Source organism: Pogona vitticeps, chromosome 1, assembly GCF_051106095.1.
Source record: "Pogona vitticeps strain Pit_001003342236 chromosome 1, PviZW2.1, whole genome shotgun sequence".
NCBI lineage: Eukaryota > Metazoa > Chordata > Lepidosauria > Squamata > Agamidae > Pogona > Pogona vitticeps.
Window position 1 is genome coordinate 235,345,656 of NC_135783.1, and position 21,062 is coordinate 235,366,717.

Consider the following 21,062-nt stretch of genomic DNA (forward strand, 5'->3'; position numbering starts at 1 on the left):
CACTGATGTTACCTGTCTGTCATGGGTTTGGAGGGAAAGTTCCATCCTATGGGGAGTGGAAGGCGGGACATCAGGAGGAGGGGCTGTACTGTATAAATATGTGGAGTGTGTGTGAAGAGTTTAGATGAGATGCTGAGATTCTGGGAGACACTGGGTTGTGACGAAGCAGCAGCTGGGAAGAAGAAGCTGTTGTGGAAGTCTGTGTGTCAGACAGGGTACTACTGTGTGTCAGAGTACCAACCTGATAGGTTCAGGTGTCTGTTGGTTAGCCAGAACTGATAGGTTCAGGGTCTGTGCTTCAAGTTAAGGGTTCTGGGTGAACCAAACTGTATGCTTGTATGAGTGAGAGTAAGCCACGTTACTTTATATTATTCACCTGATTGTTTTATTTTCCTGTGTGTGTATTTAAATAAACCTTATTCTTTTTATTGTTTAAAAATCCATCCCTGGTCTGTGTGACTTTTTATAGGGAATGGTTGGTGGCAGCTTAGTGTAACTGTGTGACATATCCCAGTAGGTCTGGGTTTGTCACAGGAGGGAGGAAGCAGTATTCACACCAAGAAATCTCTGGATCATTGTAACATAGAAGCAGAAGATCAATGACCACCCTGATTTTCCACAAACGACTTAACTGAGAAACTATCTCAGATTTTATCATTCCATCCTTTCTTAAGAGCAGATGATTCTAGGCCTGGCAGCTATTTAAGAGCTCATGGGCATAGGAAAATTACTATATTCCAATGAAGGGCAGGGGTCCTAAGTATTCCGCAAACTCATCAAGGACCAAATTATTAGATAAAGGGCTCAGTGGTTTAGAAACAAAAATCAAAACAAACATAGAAAGGAGCAAATTGTTGGGTTATAATTCACATAAAAAGCCAATAGGAGCATTCAGTGAATTTACAAGAGAACTCAATTAGTAATGATACAAAGAATCTTCATTAACATACTGGTTTCTATGGAAGTTAGCAGTGGTGCAGCTAGAATGAAGGAATTCCAATGGACACACTGTAGCACACCAGCATAATCCTTTATGTTTGGAGATTGCTTTTTATTAACTAGGGAGGCCGGCAGTTGAAGTAATGCTGGTCCTTTTGAGAGCTTTATTTCTGTGACAATATTCATCTGTCTTGCAAAGTAAAATATTTGTTGTTGTTATTCTTGAAGTAAGAATAATAACAACAAAACCAATCCATTAATAATCCAGCATTACGCTCAAATCGTAAAGCACGAAAAGCAACAGAATCCCTTAAAAACAACTGAAGAAACAAAAAAAAAATTCTGTCTAAAGGCAAGCTGCACTGGTGCTAGGCACCCACTCTTTGCTGCAATTTCAAAGTTCAACACAGAAGGCCAGGACGGGGTTGCATGGCTAGATCTTTGGGAAACAAAAAAAACCATTTATTCATTTTATGATATTAAATAGGATGGAACACTTTGACAGGGCAAGATGGACACAAATGACAGCCCAAGAAGTCAAAACGGAGCCAAGATCTTCCTATCTCTTCCTATTGTTTGCTTGAGGGCTGCAGATAAGCTGTGCAAATTGTTCTCCTGGTCTCCAGCAGAAAAGCAGAATGACTAACCCGGCTGGAAATTGCTAGGATTAACTCAAGTCACCCACTCAAGTGTTCATCTGCTTGACTTGTCCCTAGACTACCTAATCCCTATGCCATTTTCCACACACTTTCTGTGCTCTAAGAAATATCCCCTTCCCAAAGGACTTACAGAATGAAGGCATTTGAGACTGGGATTGCTTTCAGCCCCTCTCTGCGCTCCTGGAACACTGGGCTCTGAGTTCGTAGAGGACTGTTCTGAACTCTTCCTGACAGAAGAATACTCCTGAACAAAGCAGATCCAAAGAGTTGACTATGAGCTGCTATCCCATGGCTCCTTACTGACAGAACACTCTGCACAATTAACATTATCAAGCACAGTAGCCCTAGTACCCACTTTGTACCAGCAACCTTTTGGAAATTTCAGCTGCATCCCCATGACCTCTGATTTTAACAAATCAAAAATCTGCATGACATAATTCAGATTTTAAAAGTGGATTTTGGAAATCGGGTAAATTATGTTAACTGGTCAGTGTACAGATATATCCTTATTTTCACATAATTTTTATTCTTCTGCAAAACGGGGAGCAGAAAAGAGTTCACATGATACAAGACAGCTACATAATAATAACACTTAAGTGTGTTGGTTCATGATCTGGGAGAACTACGTTCAAATGTCTTCCCAGCCCAATATTTACTAGGTGGGTCTGGGCTGGTCAGAAACATGTAAAGGCTAGCCTACCATGCAGCACTGTTGTAAAGGCAGGAAGAGGACCAATCAAGAGTACTATCCTGAGTCCTTGGTGCTCAGTAGTAGGGTACACACTTTGCATGTATAAAGCTTCTGACCAACACTCTATTCACAGCTACAAGGGCGAGAAACAGATGGTTCTAAAAACAGAAGCCAAGATTCTCAAGCTACTGAATTCTGTACCAGAGCTATGTCTAATTACTGAATTCCCATCCTATTAGTATCTTATGTGCTCAGCACCAATTTTGTCAATAAAAACCTTCACCTATCATTATTTGGCCAATATTTCCAGTTCCTTCCATGACATGTACACCACACGTCTCTGCACTGAAACTGATTCCTCTGCTGCCCTTCTTGGAAGGGTGTCCCAAAAGTGACACTCAGCCATGGGATTTTGTACTCTTTTGCATGAGGGGTCATCTACTCATGTCTCTTCTACAGACTAGGTGGTGGTGAGGCCCACAACTTTTAAGTTCCCAATGCAATGCAAAAACCAATCTCTTGTTTTTAAGAGCTAGACAAAGTTCAATAAAGGGGAAAAAAAACCAAACCAACTCACAAGCATCTAAGTGTAACAATACAGAAATATTACTTTTCTCTTTTTTTAGGGTTATTCTCAGTTTTAATATTTCTATTTTCATTTGTGTTTTCTATTTTATGAGTTGTAAGCTGCCCAGAGTAATGCTGTGAAACTAATGGGAGTGGAATATAAACTGAATGAATGAATTTTAAGTGTTTTGAAACCACCAATTAATTTCAGTTGAGTGAAGGAAAAAAACTGCTCATATTGCAAATGACTCAGAATAAAAGACCTTAATACATTTGTAACTGTAGCGTCTGTACCTGGTAACAGCATCTTGAATGTTAGTATTCTTGTTGCTAGACATGCTATCCTCCCTTGCGACCTGTGAGAAAACCGATACAATAATATTTTAGGAATCTTAAATTTTCTAGAGCTGTACAATGTTATGAAGGGAAAGGAGGTTCTCCAAGGATACATACTCTCGCTCCTTTTTTCATATCAAATCTGCTCCAAAAGGGTCATACAACCCTGCAGAAAGCACACTGGAGGCCCATGGCAGAGAGGCACAGCGAGGGGCAAAGAGAATTTGTCCACCATGGGAATAAATGGTTTCATCACTACATGAATACAATTTTAATTTCACCCAATCAGTAGTGGATAACTATTTACATGCATCAGCATAAAGATGGGCCAAAGTACTATGGCAGCTGACCTAGTGTAAAATTACCCCTGTGTAGGTTTCACAAGGAGTTAGGCTGAGGTCGTCCATGTTTCTGATCGCACAACCAGCTGCACAAATCCACCTGCAGAACTGGCTGCTGGATACAACTTCCACTTTAGTGTGAATTTCACAACTGCTTGCACACCCTGGAGCCAACAAGTGTAGTTATAGGATAGGATTATGGCCAATGTTTAAAATACTGTACGTTGAGGGTACTGATAGCTTGAACAATGTTATTATAGCAAAACGATCGTTTTAGTTTTGTAAACACAGCAAATATGTGCTGTCAACTTTGGCATAATAAACCTTATTAAATAAACTTTGTATTCATAAGTTTTACTGTTTTTAATAAGCACACCAATCTTCCCAGCCAAAGTTTGTACACACAGCATTGTAGAGAATTAGGGCCAGGGACTAGAATGATATCTTATTTTTAAAATACATTGCAAACAAGAGGAAAAATGATGAGATGCAGGAGGATAAAATACAGGAGTATAAGGCAATAACATGCTTCACATCTATAAGTCCCTTTCAATCAATGGATTTTATGCTGCTTTCAAGATAAAGGATAACAGCAAAGCAAGGAAAAAAAAGAACATCCTGCATTTCTTTTGCCATTTATTGATTGATTGATGGATGGATGGATGGATTGATTGACTGATTGACTGACTGACCACAAAGACAAACTGCAGCACTTACTTTGTGTCCTGCCTCTGCCTGGGCCTTCAGAATGTTGCTCTTGATGTCGGGAGGTGGCCTGGCCGAAGAGGGAGCTGGGCTCTCAATGGCATTGTTGAGGCATTTCTCAGTCAGTTTCACCACTTCTACCTTAAAAGGAACAGAGTTACATTCATTAACAGCATTTCTCCAGGAAAGATCTGGGTTGTTTTCATAGGCACTGTGAAAGCACCAGAGAAAACACACCAAAAGGGCTCTCAAAACAAGAAAATGTACTTGATGACGGTTCAAATCAAAATGTCACATTTCTTATGCCATGCGAAAAAGGACTCTATAATCACAGGAATATGCGAGTATGGTCACTATCACAACAGCTCTGATTGGGAACCACCTTTTAAACCACAAAACACGCATAGGAGGACTGACACCCATGTAACGTTTAGAATGCACAGCATTGTAGAGAATTAGGGCCAAACTGAACTCGCATTGAAGCTGAACCAGTGAATGCATGCTAATAAAGGAGGGGAAATGGGGTTTAACTTTAATCACTTAAAATGCAGTAGCAAGCCACGCTTCTTCCTCCATCTACTAACTGGAGGCTTTCACTCCAAACCAGATTACATCTAGCTCCACTGAAACCCTCATGCCTCTTCTTATCAGCTTTTTAAAAAGTAAACTTCTCACTCCCGCTTTAGGAATAAACTGGTGAGTGCATGTTTATTAAAGGGCTTGCTTGTCTAGTCTGGCCTCAGAGCGCCTGACTCTAGGTTCCTTCTGGGGCCCTTCACTCTGGATGTCTACCACCTTATGGCAGGGCTAACTCAGATGCAAGCAGGTTTCTGACAGTACATCCACTACTGATCTCCTGATCTCAGGAAACAGTAGATCTACTGGGCAATGGCTTTTTCTCCCTCTCCGATAATCCCCTGCTATCTACTGTAACAAGAGTTAAGTGCCAGGCTGGCTTGACCAGTGGCAGAAGGTGAGGAGGAGGAGGAGGAAAACCCTCAGAGGGCAGGGGACTGATGGCACTCAATACAAGAACGTTATCTCTGAAAGACAAAGGAGACCTCTCGGATCCCACACAGGCTTCCCAGGAAATGACCCCGAGTGGCTCACGCAATTAGGCCGAAATCTGGCCTAGGTTAAATTCCAAGCCACCACAACTAGCCCTCCAAGCATTTTTGGCCTGTTTCACAGTCCCAGGCAGCACAGCCTGTGGTGAGGGATGGTGGAATCCCAAAATGAGCAGAGGGTTCTGGTTGCCCACTCTGTCCTTGAGGCAGCGGCAAGCAGCACATGGATCATCCCTCCATCTCTTTGGGAGGCAAGGCCTCACTACCACTGCCTGCTGGGAGACTACTCTCAAGCTTTTTAAGTTATTTGAAGCCAAAAGAAAATCATTTCCACTGTCTCTTAAAAAATCTCCTTCACATTAGCTACTGGTTTCTCTCTCTCTCTCCACTTCGTATCCTTTCTTTCCCCCTGCTTTCCCCCCCCCATGTTGAAGTTCAAAGGGGGGGGGAAGGTGGTTAAGCACTTTTTCTCTTCTCTGGTCCACTCTCCCAACCATTAATTACAATGCTTGCAGACACAATGGTTGCTGAAACACGTCCAGATGATGTGATCTGCTTGTTATTGTATTTAACCACCCAGGAGTTGGATCTCAATAGAATAAAATCTTTCCTGCGGAATGCCCTTACGAGTGAATTCAACCACAAAGGGTTCCAGAGTGAAAGCAAGACCCAGAAGAGATGTCTTGGTTCCAGGAGCTCCTGCTTAAAAATCTTTCCGTGGCACTCGAGTGTGTTTATGGAGTTCAGTCATGCTTTCAAACTTCTTTTTCCACCTATTGCTCTGCATAGGCCATTCTTTAAGGTACAAATGGCCTTATTTTTACAAGACAAAATACATTTTTACAAAACAAGTAATGAGGTTAGCTTTTATTGTTCCCAACATTCCAGAAACTCAAGAAACTGGAATGCTTGTGTATTTAAAAATTAATTGCTCCCTTCAGTGCCAGTAGGCTTGTCAAGGGCTTGGCAGTGCCAGCTTTACATGCTTCCAGTCCAGCAAACTCAGGCACCAAGCTGCCTGGAGCAACAGAAACGATCCTGTGAAAATAAGGCCATTCAGCCTATAATTTCAAATGTGCCATCCACAGGTAGAGGAACATTATTTTATAACCAAAGAATTTAATGAAATTCTCCCCCATAATAAACGTTGGCAAAGCAAAGGCCTGGGGATATGATTTTAGAAGTTTTAAACAGCTATCACCCTCAGTTCATGAAAGCCTTTTCGTGGCATTTCATAATGCCATTTGGGAATGAAAATTAACGTACCAGAGTGGGATAGAAATTCTTAATTAAATGAGCGATAAAGCTTTGTTCTAACGTTGAAACTGTCAAGCTTGTGGAAAGGTTATTTTCAAGTTTTTATTGCTCCTCCTGCTGCTATGCTATTATGTTCTATTACTACTATTAGTAATAATATATTAAAGAGTGAAAAGTTAAGAAACTAGATAGCTGGGGAAAGAAAGAATAGCAAAATGGAATGCTAACCACCGGGATTTATGAAGCCTGAAACCACTAACCAGACGACCACCCCTGATGATCCTAATCTTTCTCAGTCAACTGCCTCAGCAAGCAGTAAGACTTATAAAGGATTGTTTACATAAGACCAACACACTGGTCCCCTCCTACGGCCAGATCCACAATACTTGTAAGCTTGCATTTTGCAATAGCTATTTGGTACAAGACATATTCAGCGACTCATCTGCTATCAAGGCAGAAGTATGCTCATTAGGCATTTGCTTCCCCGTCTGCATCCTCTGCAAAGGTTGTTGATAGAGATGGGCAGACAGCACATAAATATGCCAGAGTTCAGGGACACAGATAAGGAAAAAGCTATAAGAAAACCAGAGAGTGCAGAGATGCTTTGCCCACCCCCACCCCCACCCCCCTTTGCTTTTAGTTAAGAAAAAGGTTATTGGAAAAGAGGCTTCCAATGAGTGCAGATAAAGGAGACATACATTACTATCCCACCTTTCCTCTCAATGGATGAAGGAATCATACACAATTCTCCTCCTTCCTACTGTTTGCTCACTGCTGCCCACTTCCCCATCCTTATGAAATAGGTCAGGCTTAGAGAGTGTGTGGCAGGCACAAAGTCATCTACAGTGGGCCCTCGAGTTCCGAACTTAATCCTTTCTGGAAGGACGGTCATACCTCGAAAAATTCGTAAGTCGAAGTACCATTTCCCATTGAAATGCATGGGAACGGAATTAATCCGTTCCAGCATTTAAAAAAAAAAGTCCCATGTTGGGACTGCAAAACACACACACACACACACACATAAACAAAACCCACAGAAACATAACCCCCCAGTCCAAACCCACCCTCCAAAACCCACACAGATTTTTTTTTAAAAAGGACTTACCAGTCCAAAGCCTGCCGGTGCTCCGCTGCATTCGCGCGGCCGGGGGCGAGCGGCCAAGCACCCGGCCAGCTCTAGCCTCCCGGCACTGGGTTAGCTTCGGTGGCTCCGAAGTCAAAAAGGGAGGGAGAAAGGGCGGGAAATTCGAATTTCCTGCCCTTTCTCCCTGCCTTTGGAGCTTTCCAATGTCAGGGAAAGCCCTTTGAAACCTCTGAAGGCACCAATCGCAGCGGCAGGGACCCCCAAGGGAGGTCTCCCATGGTGGCGTGCAAGCCCTGGAAGACCTCCCTGGGGGTCCCTGCTGCCGCGATGGGCGGCTTCGGAGCTCTCAAAGGGCTTTCCCCCAACATTGGAGGAAGTCCTTTGAAAGTTCCAAAGGCAGGGAGGAAGGGCAGGAAATTCGAATTTCCCGCCCTTTCTCCCTGCCTTTTGGGTTCGTAAACCGATCCGCATTAGCAAGTAGGGTGCATTACTTGTGATGAGATCGGGTTCATAACCCTAAATGTTCGCAACTAGGACCGTTCGTAAATCGAGGGCCCACTGTACTGAATTTTCCAGCTCCCTGGAGACTTGAACCTGTATCTGCCTAGTGCACACTAAAGGGCAAAACATTTTCAGAAATGAATGACAAGCCTCTTGCAAAAGAATTTGCTAAATCAAAGCATGACAATGATTTGTTACAAAAGTTACAAAAATTGCTCAACTTGCAATAATTTGAATGTTTTTGTTTGTTCCCAAAAAGCTGCTCCTCTGCAGTACAATATTCACATTTTATGCAAAGATACTCATACCTTTCAGTCACTATGAGCCTTGTGACATCAAACCTATAGTTCAGCAATAATACCAAAACACACAAATTCAGTTATCTTTGTATGCCTGTTGTTTGTCAAACTAAGGTCACAGTGGTTGGCATTTACTTAGGGTATCTTAATTAAATCATCATTTAAGAGATGTCTATTTCCTTAATTACCAGGAACCTTGTTTTCATCAGCTATTAAAGCTGAGAAACAGACAGACAAGAGATGCTGAATGAGGCTGCATGTTTGCTTCTGTTTGTGAGGAGGAAGAGCAGCCAGCAGGACAGAACTCAAGGCTAATCCTCTTACATTCTGTGTAATCTTTATAATACAGCAGCCGTGAGGTGTGCACATGCGAAAGCCATTTCCTCATGAGGCTGTGCCTGATCATATCCCAGGAAACATTAAAAACAAAGTCCAATATATTGATCTTACATACGTGGAAAGCAACAGCCCTCACTCTTCTTACCAAATGGATTGGGGAGATAAGGCCCAGTTTTCACTTTCTGGCACTCTGCTTTTCAATCAAAAAACTTTAACTGCCAAAATGGTTCAGAGCAATTAAAAACAAAGAAAAAGAGGGGGAGCTATACAAAGTCCTTTGTCTGACAGTACCGGTTATGTCTTTCTGATGGGTCTCAGCAATGGCAACTGCTGGCTGCCATAAGACTGAGTCTTAGCCGGAGATTTCAGCAAGAATCTAGCTCAAATAGCTGGAACGTACCTAATTTTTTAGGTCTGCCATCATCTACTTCTCAGACTGTATGTAAATCTAGTTATACCAAAGATCTTGCCTCGTAAATTTCTATCAAACAAATCCAAGAATCCTGAAGTGCGTGTACAGTAGTCTCTAAAACACTGCATATGTAGGCAGATTAACTTGGAAGTGACTAACATAATGAAAGCTAAATGCCATTCCCAATCTATCCTGGAGGAATGAACGCACAGTACCTGTTTGTTGACATTGATATTTATGCTGGATGGGGAAATCAGAACTGGGCTGAGCTCTGCTTCTAACTGTTTCAGTTTCAATGATGCATCTTCAACAGCTAGAGAAAAAAAAAGGTAGAAGTCAACTTGAAATTGGTATACCGCTCTGAAAATCTTTGGCATTTGATTATTGCAAACCAGCTTGCAAAAATGAGATCACACTTAACTGTTGCTGCCATTCTTCATTGTACTTTCTGTGTGGCAATACTAGTGTACCCGCCCCAGCTGGAAACATCTGGCTTTACTAAAATTCTATAGCAGTGGATGGACACCCTTGTGTCCTGTTCACTATCCCAATCAGGAATAGAAATACAGCAAGGACAATCTCACCGCTATTCTTAAAATAAAAACAACAGCAAGATTCCTCACCCATGCCCAAATTGCATCTCCAATAGTTTTGTGTTTGTTTTTTAAAGCAAAGTAGCCATGTAATCCAGGCGTAAAAAGAGAACTCTGGTTGGACAATACTTTTGTTAAGTCACTGAAACCTTACAAAGAAGGCATGCCTTCAACTCAAGTCCTTCAGACACAGCTGGTTACACATATTGGGAGAACAAGAAAGAATGGGTTTGTGAGTTCCTGTGCTCTGTGTCTTTCTCCCTCCAATCTAAAGAGGCACTTAAATGCTTAACTCTTATCCTTTGGTAATTTCAGTGCATAATCCCCAAAACATACAAGATTCCTAAATGTGCCAGAATAAATATAGACAAAGGGCAGTCATTCTGTTGTTTTATGAGCTGCAGAGTATGGTGATCTCTTGGCACCAAATTTGGATTTGTATGGAACACAAAAGAAATATATACTCTTAAACAAAGATTGAAACAATAAATGGTATGCTTTAGCTGTCCTATATATGGCAAAATATTTGCCATGCATCTCTGTGAAAAGCACCTTAGACCCGGTAGCATATCATTAACGAAACCTAAAAATGTGTAAATGAAGTAGCTGTATATTCCTAAGCAATTTAATACGGTCTCTGTTTCTCTCTGCTTAGTATATATTGTAGATTAAAAACAAGTGTATGTGCGTGTGCATGCACGTGCACCTGTTGACAAGTATTTTATTCCAGATTCTTTGTGACTAAAAATAAGTATTTTAAGATATGATTCCTTCTAGATGGTTTGGATGACAAATCCCATAATCCTTGACCACTGGCAATATTGGCTGGGGCTATCAGAGCTGACATTGAAAGAACTGGAGGCACCAAACCACTTCCCCTTTTCTTAAACCAACATGTTTTCAGGTTTCTCCACGTCATCTCTAACTCACAGTATCTCCAAGCTCATGTCACTATAACTGAGGCCAGAATCCTTCTCGTACTGTATTTGCCCCACAGTGGATGTCAGTTTAGTGTCAGCTGTGGTAGCAGAAACAGCTACTGAGAGAAGTGCTTGTGGCTTGCCAGTTCCACAACCAGGCATGTGACTAGCACACAACCGACACCTCTCCAACTAGATGCATCCAATGCTGAAACTGATGCTCCACACACAGGAGATACCAATAGGCTCCTGACTCAGGTAGTCTCCTGCTATATGTATCTTTAGATGCAAACATTACATGGAAGGAACAAACATCATGGAGCTGATCTATTACATCTGCTAACACTAGCTTGGGAAATTAATTTTTTTCAGTAAGAAAGAATCTTTCTTTCACTTCAGTCGATGCCATGTTTGTTGGAGAAACCTTAAACTCTTCATTGCTTCTCAACTTGTATTTTTTTCACTGCATATTTGCTGAGTAGAGGGAACCTGAGCCCAGTCTATTGTGTGTTAGGATCCATCAAGTACTCTGCTTGTTGCACATGAAAACATTCTTTACCAGTGGAACAGAAGAAGAAGAAGAAGAAGAAGAAGAAGAAGAAGAAGAAGAAGAAGAAGAAGAAGAAGAAGAAGAAGAAGAAGAAGAAGATAAAAAGAGGGATGGGGAGACACATCCACTATGACAAAGTGGCTTCATGCCAGTGTCGGTAAGTAAGTCTTGGGTTTCTGGAACTAAGGCTTCCACTCAATTGACACTCACCAGAACATCAGATATCACTGCCAAGAATGGACTTCTGTAGGATGTAACATAGAACCTGCACATTTTCCAATAACAAATATTCCAGTAATGATCTTTCTGCACAGCACTTTCTTACCAACAGGATCTGGTTTCTCAGAGAGTTCTCTGGTACCATGAGGAGAGAAAGAGCGTTCTGCCTCTTCCAGAACTTCAACTAGGTCTCCGGGAGGGAAACCAGCAACACTGTCAACACATGTTTCCAACAACTCCTTGTTATCCAGTAAGTCAGCAATCACAGGCAGGCTACATAAGGAAAGGAAACAAGGTTTAAGACATATATTTACAGAAATGGCATAGACATAAGATTGGATGGGTACAACAAATCAGCAAGTGTTTGTTTTTGCTTCAGAATAAGTAGTTACATATCTGAAGGAATCTATGCTTTTAATTCTAGAATTTCATTTCTAACTGAACAGTCTAATCACAACTGTAGATAAGTCAATGCAGAATTAATTTCATATGATAAAAATCAAAACAAAATCAACAATTTTGAACAAAGCCATTGATGCATGAGCTGACCTCCTCCGATCCTTTGTTCTCATCCTGTAAGTTTGTTATTTTATGAATGTCATGTATCTAGATACTAGTAATATTTTTTTAAAAAAGAAAGAAAAGCACCGATGTCTTACAGAGTAGCACAATGGCTCCATTCTGTATGCTGCAATTTTATTTATCAAAATACACAGTTGCTGCCTGCAATGAAATGCAAAAGTGTGAATGACAAACATGCAACTTTTCCATGTACTTAAACACACGCATGCAGGGTTTCAGAGCAAATGCAGACAAAACTAGCTGGGGATCCCAAGTATGCGTAATTCGGTGGTTAAGAAATTACACCCACTGTCTGCCCTTCACATTCACTATGGAAAACACATGTGTAATCTGGGCAAACAGACCACCAACCTACAACTATTCTGAGAGACAAAGAATTTAGACACTATTTTCTTCTTGGCGTTTTCTTGGTTCAGCTCCCTCTTTTGTCTCTAGATTCTGGCATTCATAAATAGGCAAAAAATGTTTTACTTTCCACAGAAGCTTCTTAAACAACAACAACAAGGAGTTGAGCACTCTGTGCAAGAATTAATTCTATTCATCCCACCTCTGTACAGAATTATTGGTGAATATTAGACAGGATCAAGCAGATGCACGTGGGGAAAATTTTGCACAGTACATCCTTGGCGTCCAAACACCTGTGATGCTGGGAGGACATATCAGCAACCCAGATGATAGTACCAATCTGGGATTCCATCTGGTAGACTGGTAAAGATGAAGAGGGACTTCTAGGCTAGAAAAGACCTCTGGCTTCCCATTTCTACAAGACACACATGGGTGGTCTTGGAAACAGCTAAAGACTTTTAAGCTTTTATCCAACAATCAGAATGACCTCACGGTTGCCTATGTAACGGTTGAGGGGGAAGAAAACATGACTAAGCCATGGCATTTATACTGGCACCTGATCTATGGATAGTCACTCACTTGACTTTGCAAAGCTGAGTACCCAAAACAGGGATCTACGTAGATGTCTACTGCTTATTCACTGCCTTCCTTCAAGAGCCACAAACCTGAAATTCTTAACAAAATACCTCTATGCCAACCTGGCAAGCTGGTTCAGACAAATCTTACAGCTGATTGAAACAGAGACCCAGAAGAACATACATAATGGTGCTCCTTCATCCATCTTCCAGCAAAGGGAGTCCTTTATGAAGAACAAAACTGTGTCGCTTTTAAAATTAGATCAGAATGGGGAATGGATACTGGAATATGGTAGAAATCAAGTTTTTAGGTGAGTGGGTGGTTGCAATAGCTTAGCAAACATGCTGAAGTTTGAAGCAGTACATTAATAACCATACATAATGTAGAAAAGCAGGGAAACCGAAGAAATAGGGACCAAATGAAAATTTCCTCTTATCTTTTTCATGGCTGAGTCATTTTAGATGGCCGTGTAAACTGGTATAACTCAGTGGCCTACAGGGAGAGGGAATTGGAATCTGTACTGTGTCTCCCAGGAGAGGGTCCAACAGAGACAACACAGGCCACATTTGACGCTGATGAAGTTACATGCCTTGCCATCTGTGCCACCCTGGGCTAGCGTCACGGTCCCTGAATGCCACCAGAAGGAGGGACTAGTGAACCATTTCTGAGTACTTGATTCCTAGAAAACCTTGGGAGGGTTATTGCAAGCTGGAATTTACTTGGCAGCACACAATCAGATACAGTATTATGAAATGCCATGTTCTCATCCTTTTTCAGTGCCCCTAACTGGATTCAGATCTATATGAAAAGATGTATGTGAAAATAGGATGTTTGCAATGGAAGTCAACCACAGAAACTTGGAAGTCCTGAAAAGGGAGTTCTTTGAGATGAACAGAAGTGTGTTGCACTGCTGACTGACTGTAAAGCGATACATGCTGGTGACTGGGGAGGATGGTATTCGGTCAACAAGATGATCAAAGGAACTGCACTTTCTTAATCAATGCTCAAGGTTCTGGAACAAGTGCAAATGTCTGCAGAAAAAGTAGCATCATGCCTCGTCAAACATAAATGAGACAGCACAGTAAGTATTTGCATATAAGGTAAATAGCCATCTATCTCTACTGTTAGCTTGCTATAGTCTGTTCAAAGCAAAACAAAAAAGGAAGAAATGTTGGTCTCTAAGAGGGAAAAGTCCAAATTTTTTTTTATTGAAAACAATTAAAAAAACACTGTATAAATAACAAGTGAGCCTTTAGATTCTCCTGGACCGCGTTCATCAAATTGAGCAGGCATTCAGGAACGGGAGAGCTGTCTTGGTGCTAAAGCCTCAAACTCTGCTTTGGTTACAGTCTTAATGTAGAATGCAGAATGGCCTATTTCACTGAATCACGTTCTTCGAGGTGCTGTGATAGTTACACCAAAGGTGGGGGATTGGTAGCTCCCTAAATGTTGGAACTATGACCCCTGACCACTGGCTGTGCTGGAAGGGGCTGGTGAGAGTCGGGAGCTCATTTAAAAGGCAACATGTTCCACATTCCTAAATTGACAACTGTGGATTCTTGGGAACAGGTACACACACTGGCTTATTCCTCAACTTCAAACCCACCCCTGAAAAAACCAGGGTACACCCTGATTGAGTTACCTTGATCTGTCTCTAACCATAAGCTAAACACTCACTCTAGTACTACTCTACCTGCTCTGCCCTTGTCCAAAGTCTGAAAGGGTTCCCATGCCATCTATAAAGCATTCTGCCACCAGCTGCATTCATTTCTACTTAAAAACAAAAATATCTGAAAAGAGGCAGGCTCCCAGACAATCCCAACTTGCTCACAAGCAGCATGAGCCTCTTTTTAAATCTTCTGGTACCACTTCCTAAATGTTGGTGGTTGGGGAAAGCAAAAAGAGATGCCGATTCTTGGCTTCACTTGCATGTTTGCATTTCCTTTTCATATTTACTGGCAGCAGCTGTCGCATTTTCTAAATGACCCAGGCCCCCCAAGAGTTTGAGCAAACTGTTACAAGCCAGCTTTGGCTTCTGGATTTGCTTTTATTTAACTTGAGCAACTCTTCCTCACAGCAACAACTGCAATGCATCTTCAAACCTTTCAGTCGGGAACAATTATAGTTAACTCTGTAATTCCTTTGCCAGACCAATCCTACTGGGAGGGGTTGGAACGCAAGGGTGGAAAAATGCCTTATTCAAAGTTCTACTGTGCTTCCCCGGAGGAAAAAGAATGTACTTATTTTATTCTTCATTTTCCCAGTGCTTCCTCCACCTGCACGAAAATTCCTCTACTGACTTACTCTAATGGGAGGGAAGTGAACTATATTAGGCTCTATTGCTAGTCTAATTCCTCCCTAATTCCAAAGGTATGTCACGTGCATGACAAGGCATCTGCAACCTGGGGGATCCACAACCTCTTCCAGAATGCCCAGGCAAGGCCTTCCTAAGCCTTGCTTTGAAATCTCACCAATTGTGGAATCCTCACAAAGAAAAATTAATTCTCTGCGGTCTTAAGAAGGCAGACGGTAATGTTGTATCTGCCTCTCTGAGAGCAGCTGCTTCTTGGAAGTCTCAGAAAAAGAGATAAAATAAAAGTTCTACAACCCTTCATATTTGGTGCTCTAATGAAACACATACACATGCATATGGACACACTGTGGGACTACAGGACTGGAGCTTACTTGTTTTAACAATGCAAACTGAGAGACAAATCCCTCAAAGCAAAAACCATGAATGAGACTGAAAACTCAATTGAATTAGGAATACTGTCAGATTTCATGCCAGACTCATGAAAGCAGTTGCATTGGTTTCTGCATTCATACAAAACCTCTAAAAACATCCACCCTTCAGACAACTTTATTAACATTCCTTCAGGTATCCTTGGAAGTATTTTATTTTTATATAAAAAGTATAACTCTTATTTCACTTTCAATTAGGCACACTATTAAAAGTGCAGAAAAACTAAAGAATAATTTTCTGCTGGAAGTAGCCATTTCCTCCATTTGTTTTTTAAAAATATATGTAACAGTTAAATGTTAACAGCGATTACACCACTGCTGGGATCCAGCCTAACTTATCACTTCAAGAACAAAACACAGTGACCATGGGCTGAAAATAGATCTTAGTTACAACCAACATAGCCTTCAAGTCCTTACCCCACACATTAAGAAAAACTTGTAAAGGTACCTCCTCTTCAACCTAATATCACAGAGGAAAGAGATCTGTGCTAAAAAGAAAATATTCGTAAGGTGTTTGTTGACAGTCAGATGCTTTACCACTTCAGCTAATTTCTTAGCGATTATGCCCATTCCATGTCCTTCAAAGTGTTAATATTCCAATGTGTCATGGAAGACAGTGACATTTATGGCTTCTTTCCTACAGGTCAGTCACGGTGGTTGGGACACCAGAGTCAAAGGCCTGTCTGTACACTTCTGAATTCTTCACATTGCGTTCATGGACAAAGTCACGGTAGTGTCTATCCACTGAGTGGGCCGAGAGTGGGGACCACGCGCTCCATGCACTTCCACCACGTTGGCAGCAGTCACCAGCATCGTGGGGCCTGGATTGATTTGGGGAACGGGATGGGGCACAGTTAGTATCTAGTCACAAATGAAGGAAGAGAATGGAAGGAGGAAAAGGTAGCTGAAGAACTGGAGGAGAGTGGCAAGCAAAAATTTGCAGAAGAGCAAGCACAGGACATGGAACAGACTTGCCAAGTTAAACCTTTTATTGCTGCTGCGAGGTTTCTCTTGTTTCAGCATGAGCCAAACAATATTTAATCTGAAAGTCATGAAATGCCTTATTGCCAAATACTACTACTAATAACAACAATAATAATTTGAAAATGAACAAATGACTATCTGCTCTCATGCATATGTTCCCCTCCTGCAGCTTAGTATAATGTTGTTAATTCACTTGTGTACAAACATCAAGCAATAGACATAGATTCTAGACTAATGGCAGATCTCTTCCTTTGAGTCAAATAGCTCATAAATACAGCAGCACTAAAGGGTTGGTAGAACAATGTGACATGCTGAGAACAAATAGATGAAGGAGACAACTGTGAGCTATCAGTTTTACGTCTAAGACAAAGAAGGAAGATGGAACAGTTCACCAGAGAGACTATGACTTTATTCGATGGAGAATAATGCTAAAGAATTACATGGAAAGATAGAATGGATCCTGCCTGCTCCATGTAACTACTGACTTTTTATTGTGCCCAAACTGTATTCTAGGAGAACCTGCCAGAGCAAGTTTACTTTTGTGCTACTTTACTGTCCAAAGCGCCATCCGTTACAGACAAAGAGAGAACATGTATATTGTGACAAGCCTATTCTTCCTGCCATAACACACAGTAAGAAGGGGAAGCTCTTGGAACTTGGCCGAAAGGTGCTTGCCCCACTTTAAGAGAGGAACTGCAGCCATACAGGACTCACCCAGCTCCCTGAATGAACAGGGATTTGGAGATATGAATTTGTTATGATGCTGGAGTTTAATCCAAAGTTAAGACTTCTTCTTCAGCTTCTATTCTAGCCTTCTGTCTGCTGCGATCTTATGCCTGCATGAGAAACAGCTCAGCTGGAATTGCTCCAAGCTGGTGGTACCTTGCATATTTTTTATATTCTGTGAACTGCGTAACTTGGCACATGCAAGGACAGATACTTGTAATGTCATCACATGGCTACAAAGTATGTTTTCTTTAACTAGTTCAAGTATTAGATTCTGTTGTTTTGAATTTCAAGTGATCCAATTTCCTAATTGGCAACATAAAAATTGCCTAAATTAATGCATACTGAATGTCTGCCTAGATTACTGCAAAGCACTCTATGTGGAGCTTTTCTTTGAAGAGTCTCTGGAAACTACAGCTGAAAATGCTGCTGACTAGCCAAGGTGGATTAAAATCAATGACTAAAAAAATTAAGATTTATTTTATTTAAATAGATTTTTTAAATTTAAATCAAATGTAACTTAATGAAATGCTTTTGGATGAAAAATCTGTCTAAAGATAGTTTTCTATTTTAAGATACATTATAGTTCAAATGTTATTCAGCATGAAACAGATCTTAATTTATGTAGGACAAAATCTGTATATTCATGCAATATTTCCATTTTTGGTAAACTAATTCAATTAATCCAAGCTGAGGTAACTTTTTCTCAGTAAATATGGTATAAAATAAACAAAGTTCAGGAAAATTCCTTAGTCATTGTTCTGCAAATCTTTGTACAAACAGTAAATACATTATCTTAAATGCCAGGTTTGAAGATTGTTTGGAGTGAAATACATGGGAGTGAAATCTTCATCTGGTTGCAAATATTAAAGATTATAACTACCAGCAAGAATGAGTCTTTACATTTAAAAATCATGATTTAAATCAAGTCTTATTGACTAGTGATTTAAATCAAATCCACCCTATGATTGGCACTGGATATAAGAAGCATACAACTCCTTTACTACAACAGCTTCACTGATTGCCAGTCTATTTCTGGGCTCAATTCAAAGTGGGTTGAGTCTAAGCTAACTGAAGGACCATATCACTCCTTTGGCCCTTCTCAGCTTTTAATATGTTCTTAGGAGGCCCTTCTCTCAATTCAACCATCCTTCCAGGATCGCTTGCCCTTCTCAATATCTGCTCCTAGGATTTGCAATGCGCTACCCCATGAAGCCAGGTTGGCTCCTTCCCCTTTGTCATCTGGTAAAAGCCTTTCTTTTCAGGTCGGTTTTCAAGCAATAAAAGGGGATTTTAAAAATGCTGTATTTACCGAATTTAGGGATTTTTAAATGTTTTAAAAATGTTTTTAATGGCGGTTTTAATATTGATATATCCTTTATTGTTCTTTTTTTTGTATATTTCCTTAGGGCATTTTTAATAGTAAATCTCCTATGAGGAGAAAGGCAACATGTGAGTAACATTAATAAATGAGTAAGTAACTCAACAATCATGCCTGCACTTTGCCCACGGAACTGATGGTAGGCACAGATTATGAAAAATCTGGATAGGTCTTGCGTTCCTGTCCATGTCAGTTACTGTTCCATCACATCAATTAATTCAATATTGTTGTTGTTCCAAAATACTGAAAGTTGTCTTCTCGTGCTTAGTTAAACTCAGAAGACATAAAAATCACATTGGAGGACACAAACAAGCAGGCAGCATCTTAACTAGAATATGCACATTAAAATTAGAGATCCCAAAAGCATGTGGAAAGGAACAAGAGAAATATGCCATAGCTTAGATATAGCCTTCTTTAGAAACAATTTTAACCAAGTTCACAATTGTGTAACGCTCAGATTTAAATGTTAGTTCTTTGCAGTATGAACATCACAACCAGACAATGTATTTAAAAAATTGTTCATCGCATCTGATAGTAAATTATTCTGTGGAAAAATAGGTGACAACATTCAACTGAAATCTTTTAGCATTTCCCATCTCAATGAGATGCAAAATAAAAAAGGCTGTCAGGTATCTGGAGTTGTCTGCACACAGATCTTGCCTTGGGTCCAGGACAAGCATAATCCTAGATTTATCATATTTACAGCAGGGAAACTTGTGGCATGCTGGACTGCAGCCCATTTCATCAGAAGAATGATAAGTTGCCTGAATTGTCAGATGCCTAGAGGATATGGACATAGGAACCAGATTCTGTGGCAGACCCAGACACCACGTTTTGCCCCCCATATCTCATCTAACAACAGAACTGCAGGCTTCAGGCAACATGATGGTTCATTTCCCTGCTCACCTTTCAATGCAACCTATGCTATCATTTACCAGCAATGCCACATTGCATTCTACAGAAGTGAACAGGTCAGATTACACCAAAGAATAAATGGTCACAAATCTGACACCAGAAACAGCAATATTTAAAAAATGAATGGGGGACCACTTCAGTCTCTAACAGCTGTTTTTCTCACCCTAAAATGGCTTTTCTTGAAACAGATTCTAAAGCAAAAGAGCTGAACAAGAATTGCTCAGGAAGCTCAATTTTATCTCCTGTGGCTTGAATAAGGACAAAGCTTTTTTAATCACACTTCATAGGATGAAGAGTTTATAAGTGCAGGGCTATTCGTATTATCCATTCAACTAATGTTTATTGAACAGGACCACTAAGATCAATGTAAGAAAGTTCCTCTTGGTAACGTTTCAAATTTCACTTCTCTACTAATTACAATTACTGCCCGCACTCAAAAGCTTGTGTACAATCATCTGTTCACTAAGCAAAGACTACAAGCACCCAGTGAAGTGGGTTGCAGTCCACTGAAACTCATGTCAAATCGAATTTGTTTCATCTTTAAGACAACACAAGATTCCTTGCTGCTTCAGTCTTGACAGACTTTTAACACAGCTACTCTTGTGCAAATTATAAAATGTAGTAATTCTAGAGGATAGCAATAAAGTAACTAGCAGCAAGGCTTTCCTATTGTTATGTGGTTCTTTTTCATCTGCAGAAAGCAGCCTCTTTGCTTTCTGCTCTGCAACCTGCTTGATATATGTAGCTGATACATTCCTCTTCACCTGGCTCACATCTAGCTTGCTATCTCATTAAGACAGCAGTCAAACACGCTTATATTTAGACATGGATTGATTCTACAGGACAAAACTGGTATGTTTAGGTTTTGATCCCAAATTTCAGCCCTCAGCAGCATTGTCTGGACAAAACGTAACCCAGAAAATGTGGTTCCACTAAATATCCTTTCTTCTGCAGTCAACAGGTTACTGATGCTTTGTAACAAACATAAAAAAATGAAAGCTCACAGGGAACTCTTTGAATGGCACGGCACTGCACTGTTTACAGTAGCACTGACAGCACCATAGTGCAAAAGTACAGAAATGTGGTCTAGACCACATTTCTGTACCACTGGTGTAGAATGACACAAGGAAATGACATCACCTTTCCATACATGCAAAGAACCAATTCCAAAAATATAGAGACCCTTGTTAACAATTAAAAACTGTGAAGCATTGTAGTTCTAGTCACTTTGTTTGCAAATATATCGGTTCTCTAAAGAAGGCTGATGCAAAGTGCGATAGGAGCAAAACTCAAACCAAGCCATGGGCAAAGACCAGAAGGGATAAAAGGCTG

The 21,062-nt window shown here is 40.6% G+C and overlaps 1 protein-coding gene across 3 annotated transcripts in view; it reads right to left on the reverse strand.

Moving 5' to 3' along the window:
- Nucleotides 1-21,062, reverse strand: part of EPB41L5 (erythrocyte membrane protein band 4.1 like 5) — an 87,103-nt gene that overhangs the window by 14,655 nt on the left and 51,386 nt on the right. Inside the window, exons 17-21 of one of the 3 annotated variants that reach the window (XM_020805538.3) lie at nucleotides 11,586-11,752; nucleotides 9,413-9,510; nucleotides 4,251-4,379; nucleotides 3,151-3,212; nucleotides 1,729-1,842 (exon numbers count right to left, since the gene is read on the reverse strand). In XM_020805538.3, coding sequence (XP_020661197.2) covers nucleotides 1,729-1,842; nucleotides 3,151-3,212; nucleotides 4,251-4,379; nucleotides 9,413-9,510; nucleotides 11,586-11,752 — 570 coding nt within the window. Of the gene's footprint in view, nucleotides 1-1,728; nucleotides 1,843-3,150; nucleotides 3,213-4,250; nucleotides 4,380-9,412; nucleotides 9,511-11,585; nucleotides 11,753-15,861; nucleotides 16,546-21,062 lie in introns of those variants that run through there. The other 2 variants (XM_072985241.2, XM_020805574.3) reach the window with 2 other exon arrangements.